Source organism: Myotis brandtii, unplaced genomic scaffold (assembly GCF_000412655.1).
Source record: "Myotis brandtii unplaced genomic scaffold, ASM41265v1 scaffold612, whole genome shotgun sequence".
Lineage (NCBI taxonomy): Eukaryota > Metazoa > Chordata > Mammalia > Chiroptera > Vespertilionidae > Myotis > Myotis brandtii.
In genome coordinates, this window is record NW_005370328.1 from 1331866 (window position 1) to 1341695 (window position 9830).

Here is a 9830-nt window from a genome sequence, read left to right on the forward strand (position 1 = left end):
TGTTGAAGTAGGACACCTACACCCTGTAGTCACACGGCTGTATAATTACTCCTCCTGTCCGCCAGGCCGAGCAGGTGGCAGGACTCGTTTGGTTGGGGCCACTGTATTATTAAATATATTCACATGTGCAAAACCATGATTAAAAAGCCCTAAGAGGTTTTCCAGAACCCAGACACTCCCTCTTCACCCACTTGTTGTAAAAGACACAAAATGCTTTGAAGAACTTGGGACTTACCCTCAAATAACCTCTCGGGCTTCCCACTGAGTCACTCCAGGCTGGAAGCACTAAAGGTGAGCCTTTGAGCTGTTCCGTCCCAATGGCTGCCAAGGTGTCCTTTCCAAGTAGAATAATACTTGACCTAAGAGGGATTCGAGGTAAATCCAGGACTGCGACTCCAGGTTAAAGTGCTAAACTGCCAAGATGACTATTATTTCCCCTCGACGACGACGGTATTACCTCTGACTTGGAGATTTCCATGCTGAAGAACAATAATCAATACTAAACAATGCCCCATACTCACCCCCACCACCTAAACCTTCAGATAAGGAAGCAAGATAACTTCTAGTCACTAGTTGCCTGGTTACTATTTTGCATTGTTCCTTGTAAACAAATGAAAATAACTTCTTTATTACTATATTGCTCTAAATAGTCACCAAAGATAACATCCAAGTATTGTTATATTTAGATAAATCGGGGGTGGGGGTGGAAATGCAGTTCTTTCTAATTTCCCCCCTCAAAGAACTCAAGGCCAAGGTAGGAAGAGGAACTAGATGCAGAACTGTTTATCTAATAGATGTCAGAAGGATTTAGATACTTCGGGTAGAGGTTTGTAAACCACTCACCTAAAGGTACAGTTTCTAAAATCACATGCTCATTCTTAGATTCAGATTCATGTATGGTGGCATTTTGCTTAAATGTTTTCTTTATAGCCTCTAACATGATGTTGTTGTTTTTTCATAGTGGCAACTCAATTTTTTTTTGGAATAAAATAAATTCTGAAAGAAAATCTGCAAATATTCTTTTCCTTACCTTCAGTTTGAAAATCTTGTTCAAGTGTTTTCTAAATTAACCTAAGCACTATACAATGAGTACATTCAAAAACAACGTTTTAATAATGAGAAGTTATTTATCAGTTTTACTCAGAATTTTTGCAAAGGTTCAGTATGATGCAGAAAGAGTAATAAAAAATAAAGCGTAATTTTTAATTCTGGCTGACATGGCAATGTCTGCTTTGGATTTATTTATTTATTTATTTATTTATTTTCCCCCCAAATCACCTATGTGTTAGGTTATATGGAACTGAATATTCACCTGCGTTAAGTTACAAGGCGATATTTAGCCCACCTCTGCTACTACTGAAGAATATTTGCTCACATTTATTTATATTGCACTGACAAATGGCAGTCCTATCATTTAATAAGGCACTCAAGCTCAAAAGCTGGAACAAATACAAAAATGCATTTGAGCTTTGCTGGTTTAGTCACCTGATATCCTAGGTGTACACCTTCCTTTATGATAACAAATGCCAGGCCGTGGACTAATTTAACTCCAGTTATGCAATGCCTGCCACACTCACTGGGCTGAAGAATATAAACATCCCTTCTCTAGCAGAGTTTTGGGGAGGGTTCTCCTTTGGTGTTTAACAGAGCAAGTGTGTGCATGGGTAGCAGGAGGGACCCATCTGTATTAAGCAAGATGGACAAAGAGAGCCTTTTTTAAGAGGGAAGAGATCACATTTATTGAACAATTCCCCTACAGATTTAGATCTCAGGCCCAGTTTCACAGATATTTTGGAACAACACTACAGTCTTACTTTGCATTCTCCTTTTACTTAACAGACCCCTTGTTAGCTATGACCTCACTGGTCATCCAACCAAGAGAGAGAATTTCAGACAGACTCACAGTCTGTCTGTCTGTCTGTCTGTCTGTCTCTCTCTCTCTCTCTCACACACACACACACACACACACACACACGCACGCACGCACTGAACGTGTCACATGTGCTTCCTAAGAAATGACACGAGAGCAAAGATAGCCCACACTTAAAATAAATCTTAAGGCATTATTTATGTACATTCCAGCACATAAAAGTAATAGAAAAGTATAGATTTGACATGTTTCTTATATATTTGCCAGAATATCTTAAAAAAATAAAAGCATCACCCCAAATCAGAAATACTATAATTTAAAACTTTACTGCCTACGTTTTCTCAATAGGTCACCAAAACAAACACCAACCTTCCCCCCACAAACTATAAATGCACAGATCTGTAGGTGGAGAACATTAACGTTGAGTTCATTTTCATGATGAAGAACACTGCATTTCCGGAAACGCTGGTAGTACAATACCTGCGACAAGACGCCAAAACCCAAGACCAACTTGTAAACCAGTGATGGGCAAAATGAGCCTCTCACCGGACAAGTCGAAACATTTCTTTTCACAAATGTTTTGAGGGACATTTCTTTTTACAAATGCTTAAACTTATACACAGTTCGAACATGTAACTTTAACAAAGCTTATGTGACAAGTGCAAGTCTTCTGGCTTTCTCAGGCATCCTGATGGCCCGCCAGCTTTCGGAGCGAGAAGTGTTTCTCTAGGAAGAATAGAGCGATGTCGCGGTGCCTCCTGCACGTCCACTATGTGTCGGAGTCGCTCCCCCCGCCCGGGATGCTGCCGTCCGGCCCGTCACTCTCTTTGTCCCAGTCCTTCATGGACGCTCCCATCATAAAGTCGTCTCGAAGGATGCTCCATCCTGGGCCCTCTTCTCTCACTTCCGTCTGAGGACAATCACAGAAACACAATATTCAAAAACCAATTTAATTGCAGAGAGACTGAGAGAGTCCATGTCACAAAGCACACTTCTCAGCAACAGGAGTGAAATCAAGACAAAGCATAGAGTGGCCTTATTCTTACATTGTAATCATATATGTACAAATAGCTAATAGAACTATCTGCTAGTAAAATATTTTAACCCCATAAAAGAATCATGGAAGCAAACTTTTTTTTTTTTTTTTTTTGCAATAGGGAGAATATGTAATAAGATCTAGGTTTGGTATCAAAAATTTTTTAATTTATCTTTACTGTTGAAAGTATTGCAGATGTGCCCCCTCCCCTGAGCCCCTTCCCTCTGCACCCACCCCTCCCAAGCCTTTACCACATTACTGTCTGTGTCCATGCTATGCATATATGCATTTAAGTTCCCCAGTTAATCTCTCCCACTCACCTCGCTACCCCACCTTCCCTCTCAGATTCCTCAGTCTGTTCCATGCTTTTATGTCTCTGGATCTAGTTTGTTCATTAGATCCCATATATGAGTGCGATCATGTGATACGTGTCTTTCACTGACTGGCTTATTTCACTTAGCATAATACTCTCCAAGTCCCTCCACGCTGTCTCAAAGGGTAAGAGATCCTTCTTTTTAACTGCCACATTGTATTCCTTGGTCTAAATGTACCACAAATATTTTATCCATTCATCTACTGATGGGCACTTGGGCTGTTTCCAGATCTTAGCTATTGTAAATTGCGCTGCTAGAAACATATGGGTGCATACATTCTTTCTGATTGGTGTTTCAGGTTTCTTGGAATATATTCCTAGAAGTGGGATCACTGGGTCAAATGGGAGTTCCATTTCCAGCTTTTTGAGGAAACGCCATACTGTCTTCCACAGTGGCTGCACCAGTCTGCATTCCCACCAGCAGTGCACTAGGGTTCCTTTTTCTCCACATCCTCGCCAGCACTTGTCATGTGTTGATTTGTTGATGGTGGCCATTCTTACAGGTGTAGGTGAAACCTCATTGTTGTTTTAATTTGCATCTCTCTGATGATTAGTGACTGAACATTTTTTCATATGTCTCTTGGCCTTCTGTATGTCCACTTTAGAGAAGTGTCTATTTAGGTCCATAAAAGTCATCTCAAAACTGTCATTATTCACAGATAACATGATATTGAACATAGAAAACCCTAAAGACGCTACCAAAAAACTACTAGAATCAACATCATCAAAATGTCTATACTACCCAAAGCAATCTATAGATTCAATGCCATCCCCATTAAAATACCAATGGCATATTTCACAGACCTAGAACAAACACTCCAAAAATTTATATGGAACCCAAAAAATAAAGATAAAAAAACCTCAGACTGCAGCAACAATCTTGAAAAAGAAGAATAAAGTTGGAGGGATCACAATCCCAGATATGATATCAATTTTAAAACCTTTTGACTAAAACAATCTTATATTATTATTTCAAGTTCACTGATAATTTATTAGAAGACTTCTGGCAAATTATTTAAAGACAAATAGAAATTTAACGAAGGCCTTTAGCCCAAAGTAAATGAGAGAAAAGAAACTAAGTGGGCTAGGTTTTCATGGATTCTCTCTCATTTAACAGCTGGTAAAATGAGAAACAAATGGTCTTTATTTGGGTTATGGTCTCACTGTCTGACCTAATCATGTAATAAGAAAGCCTGATCACATGCTAAAATTACAAATAAGTGAGCAGGCAATAGGCAGAGGTAGACAGTTTGTTCTGTTTCTTCATAGGATTTATGTAAAACTACACACAGCTGAGCCTAAGACAGCCTCTCATTTCACGGGACAACAGCACCACCGTGTGGTGGTAACTGATACAATCCATGCAGAACGACAAGCTCTGGGATTTCTTCCCCTCGCTCCATAAGTATTTACTGAGAACCGTGTATGTGTGTAGGCTCTGTTCATAACAGAGTCCCCGTCTTCATGGAGCTAAGAGTCACTGCTTTCCTATTTATTCCATCCACAGAAATACACAGCGCTGGACAAACCTCTCTAAATATGAAAGATCCCATGACCTTTGGTTAGAACATATTATCTTCATGGGGGTCATAAGCCATATAAAAAGGAATTTTTAAGAGAAACGATATTAAAGACATTTGCTGGGTTACCAGGGCTTACTTACTTAATTCTGCTGCACTTCCCTTTTAAGAACACACAGCCCGGAAACAGTCATTCCATGTACAGTAACAGGATGCCGTCACAAAGAGGAAAGTGTCCCCCACTGTCCCTCCTCCATCTCCCTGGGACCAGGGGATGAAGCGGGGCTGACAGCACAGAACTGACCAGAGAGCCGAGCAGTGCACTCGGTGCTAAAATAACCAACATGAAGACACACAAACACCACGGGTGCTGGTCCAAGAGCGACAGGAAGACCGCCCCAGGGCCACCCCCGTAGGACAGCGATAGAGGAGGAAGGTCCGTTTTAACTCCTTGCCTGGCACACGCTGACACCGCCCACCGCTCACTCCTACACACCGAACCCACTGCTCTGATCAGAGTCAGTTACCCAACTGGACAGAAGGCCGTTTTCCCCGCTGCAACCCCGGTGTTCTCTGCCAGTCTCCTCACCTCACGTAAGAGAAAGAGCTGTTCCCAATGAACAGAGGTGCCCTTAGGAGCAGCCACTAGGACACCTCTCCTGCCAAAGGCATCACTCACACTTTCAGTTAAACCCTAAAAAGCACACGTTTCCTTATCCAAATTCCTGACTGACGAGGAAAGGCTTGTCCTGGCACCGATGTTTGTGTTTACATGGGAATGCGCACAATCTCAATGGCAGCCTCCGTCTAGCTAACTACACCCAACATGCTATCCACATGTTACCAGCAGTAACAGAGTGTCCCACAGGAGAGCTCCCTGCCCTGTTAGCATCACAACAGAAAGGAGGGAGGGACGAGCAGGAACAAAACACTAAACAAGTCCCTATCCTTACCCTTGGGGATACGTTCCAAGACCCCCAGTGATGCCTGACGTGGAAGCTCGCACTGAATTCTGTATGTACCGTTTCTATACCTATCCATGACCAAGTGTAATTTATAAATTTGCCATATTTAGAGACTAATGGTAACAATAAAATAGATCATAACAGTGCACCGGAACAGAAGCTACGTGAATGTGCGCTCTCTCAACATCTCATTGTCCTGTACGCACCGCTCTTCTTCTTGATGGGAGATGACACAGGGCCTACGTGATGAGATACAGGGACGTGGACTTTTCCAGTTAATACCTTCCGGCTTCAGTTACCCTGGGTAACTAAATCCATGGGAAGTGAAGCCATGGATAAGGGGGTGGGGCACCACAGCAGTGGAGAAAGAGAAAGGAACGTCAGTGGGCCAATGGGAAGAAGAGTTCGTTAATGGAAATGTCATGATCAATTGTCTCACGATCCTGGTCTGGAAAGACAATTTCGGGTGTAAACGTGTACTTTAGGCAGGAAGATCCATAGCAGGATAAATTCAAAGCCCCCCTGGCTTGTCCAGCCTGAAGGGGGACAGTGAGGCCAGGCTCTCCGGGGGCGGTGGGGTGTTTCTGCTCTGAGCAGTCAGGGGCGACTGCATCGCGTGCTCTCCAAGTGTGGCCCCAGGCCCGACAAGGGCATCCTCATCACTAAGGAGAAATCCATTCTCCCGGGCTCCGTTCCTGCTGACCCAGAAACTCAGGCAGAGCCCAGCCATGGGCCTTATAAGCCCTCGAGATCCTGATGGAGCGAAAGCTTGGGCCCCACCAGGATAAACATAACCTAACGTAAGACACAGCTAACCGTGCCGTAGGGGGCAGCCTACAGGGTCGCGAGCTCCGTGCCCACGGCAGCTGGACAGTGAAACTGATTAGATGCAAAAACCTAATGAAAACCACATGAGGCAGGGAAACAAAATATTCGCCGCCCTCCTCGGCCTGGCTTTCTACAAATATTTCATCGAGATCACACAGCAGCGTCTGTGTCGATCTGGAAGATGAAGACAACCCTGAGAAATGTTCATCAGCTTCCACTTCAAGGTTCAAACACCCACGGGCAGCTACTGCCCAGAAAACGGAAGCAGAGGTTTGGGATTCCTCATTGGTCTCACACCCAATAGTGAAGAGCTTAACCGCACTCCAGTTTTGAAGGGGAAAATTAGAGTCAAACCCTAAAAAAATAAACAACATAATCCATCTGCATTTCGCAATCAGCGATACTTGATTTGTTGGCTTTCACCAAGAATGTTCAATTTTCACTTTAATTTAGTTTCACCTAAATTAAAAAAGGTTCTGAACGCTGGCTAAAAGCATCTTAATGCCTTTGTTGTTGCAAACTTATAGTGTAAGCTCTTTGCAACTGTTGTTAGTAACCTTCCTGCCAACCATTAAAACCCACCTGAAAATTCTGCCTGTGAAATGAGGAGAAGTATTTATCTAAATGGGGAGAATCCTTTTGCAAAGATGGGAACATCAACAGCATGGTGGAGAAACCCCTGAGAAACCCCTTTCCTGGGTGAGTGAAACCCTGCAAGTCACAGTTAGCTAAGCCCTAGCTTGAAATGGGGACAGAGCTCTCGGCCCCCCAAATCTAGTTTTACTATTTTGTGAGAATTATCCATTACTAGACCAGACACACCTAAAACGAGAGAACATTCCAAATCTAAACACAAGCTTTATTGAATTATTAGAGAATTCTGGGGTCACCCAGTAATTCAAAAGTAGTCAGCTCCCTTTCAAATTGGATTCCCACCACAGCTTCATCTTTGACTACCATCTGGTAGGAACAATAAGAATGACATGTAAAGAACTCATTCTCAGGACACGTGTTTGCTGTGAGCTGGGCATGGCTCCAGCACCACGTGTGTTAAGTCCCGGGACCCTCACAGTATCTACGAGGTGGCTGTCACCACTGGAATGATGACCCGAGAACAGGTTAGAGGCTGAGGCACGATGTGGGTGAGTGACCCAGAGGGCGGGCCAGTGGCCTGTGCCACTGTGTACAAAGCATCGTACAACCCCATCAACATTCTCAACTGCCCACAACTCAAAATTACTATTTTTTGAGCAAGAAACAGCAAAATACTCTTTTCAATTTTAAAAATGCACCACAGCCTGACCAGCGCGGCTCAGTAGTTGAGCAACAACCTATGAACCAGGAGGTCACGGTTCGATTCCCAGTCAGGGCACATGTCCAATTGCGGGCTCAATCCCATCAGGGGGTGTGCAGGAGGCGGCCGATCAATGATTCTCTCTCATCATTGATGTTTCTCTCTCTCCCTCTCCCTTCCTCTCTGAAATCAATAAACATATATTTTAAAAAATGCATCCTAAGTGCAAACATGTGGTACACGACCCACTTTATGCAGGACAGTCAGATTATTAAAGGGCCTCAACCTCACTGATGAACATCCTCTGCGGGCAGCTACTTCGCACAGAGAACAGTTCCTCAGAGAGGCCCAGCAGGTGCATGGCCCACCATGAACTTCATTCTAAAGGTAACTAAGGATTCCTACCGCCGCGCTGAAAGGGCCCTAAGTCCTCCCCTGACCCACACTCCCCGAGTCAAATGCTGCAGGTACCCCCTGCCCCACAGGCTCTCGCTGCTCACACCAGACTCCGCCCAGAGCAGCTGACCAGCCCGCTTCGGAGGCGAGCAGTGGGAAACTGGCTTTCCCGCGTTCCCAGAGACAGCAATGCAGTGCTCGCTCTCACCGCAAACTCGGAGTCTCCCTTTTGTCTAAACTCTAATCTATTTAGGCATTTGCCGTAAACAAACATTGAGCTGGATGATTTACAAAGCTGGGATTCCACGCATTCCTGCGAGAGCAGCTTTTATGTGAAAGCAGCCAGTTGCCATGCGAGGCAGGGGCAACCTGAGGACAGCATCCCTCTGCCCTGCTGCCTGCCTTCCACACCCCCCTCCATGCGAGAAGCAAGGCCCACAGCTGCTGGGACCACCTGGGGGCCAGCGTGAGGCGCCCCTCCATTCCTAGCGTCCTGCTTGGGAGCAGGACTTCAGCCAGGCCAGGAAGCAGAGGAGTGGACACTTTAAAAGGAGATGGCAATTGGAGTCTAGCTCGCGTCACTAGGATACCAAGAAGCCCGTATGTCACAGGCATTCCCACCACTGAAAACCAGCTCTGAAGGATCACCTGGTTGCCATTTATGAGAAATGTATGCGGACAGAGCCCCTGAACTCACTTCTGTTTGACATTCTTCACAAAAACAGAAAAATAAATAAATACCTAGTCTCTCCCAGTACCTGATTTAACCGAGGGATTTTGACTGAAATGTGTTGCCCCACAATCCATCACTAAGGAAACCCTTCCTAACAGAAACTGCTAGCACTTGCCTGTTCTGCGAAGTTCCTAGTGTGGTTTCCTGACAAAACAGAAGCTGACAGTGATGTGCGGGCCAGTTCAAATCAATGAAAACCTCTCACAAAGCCTGTAATTTGAGACATAACACCGAATCAACGCTTTCCTATCAGCAGCCAATACGGGCTCCTTCGAGGAATCCTACGGGCTGAACGCTGGGGCCCCAGGCTGTCCCTACAATCTGCTTCAAGGTTGGCGAGTTCCTCCGCCATGTGTAGGCAACAGATTATAGGGTTCTTCCCTGGAAAACATACAGGGCCCCAGAAGGAACAGGACAGGCCCTGCCAGTGGGCACCCCCCATGAAAGAACCAACGCCCCTCAATGCTGAGCTCAGCACCCAGAAGCCTCCGGGCTCACAGTGGATGTTCAACCGACTCTATCCACGTCACTCTTCAGTCTGAGTGGATGGAGAGGGTCGCCATGCAGGACTTCAGCCAGGCCATTTCCCATTTCCCACCCGCTCCTCGTGCAAAGCGGCTGGGTCCTCCCCCAGTTCTCAGTGAAAGGTCACCAGTGAGAACACGCCTGCCTTCTTACCTGAAACGTGTAAATCCCCAAACACAGCTTTCACATGTTTACACTTCCTTCTGACCAACACTTATTACACAGATCCACCACCTGGGTCCTTAAACTTGTCAAAATTAGGCAAACTGGCAACTAAATCAAGGAACTTG

At 44.9% G+C, this 9830-nt stretch overlaps 1 protein-coding gene across 1 annotated transcript in view; it reads right to left on the reverse strand.

The window, feature by feature from the left end:
• Positions 1 to 2049: 2049 nt before the first annotated feature.
• RRP15 (ribosomal RNA processing 15 homolog) overlaps positions 2050 to 9830 on the reverse strand; it is a 16074-nt gene continuing 8293 nt past the window's right edge. Inside the window, exon 5 of the mRNA XM_005879887.2 lies at positions 2050 to 2780. Within this exon, the coding sequence (XP_005879949.1) occupies positions 2640 to 2780 (141 nt within the window). The 3' untranslated portion in view covers positions 2050 to 2639. The remainder of the gene's footprint in view (positions 2781 to 9830) is intronic.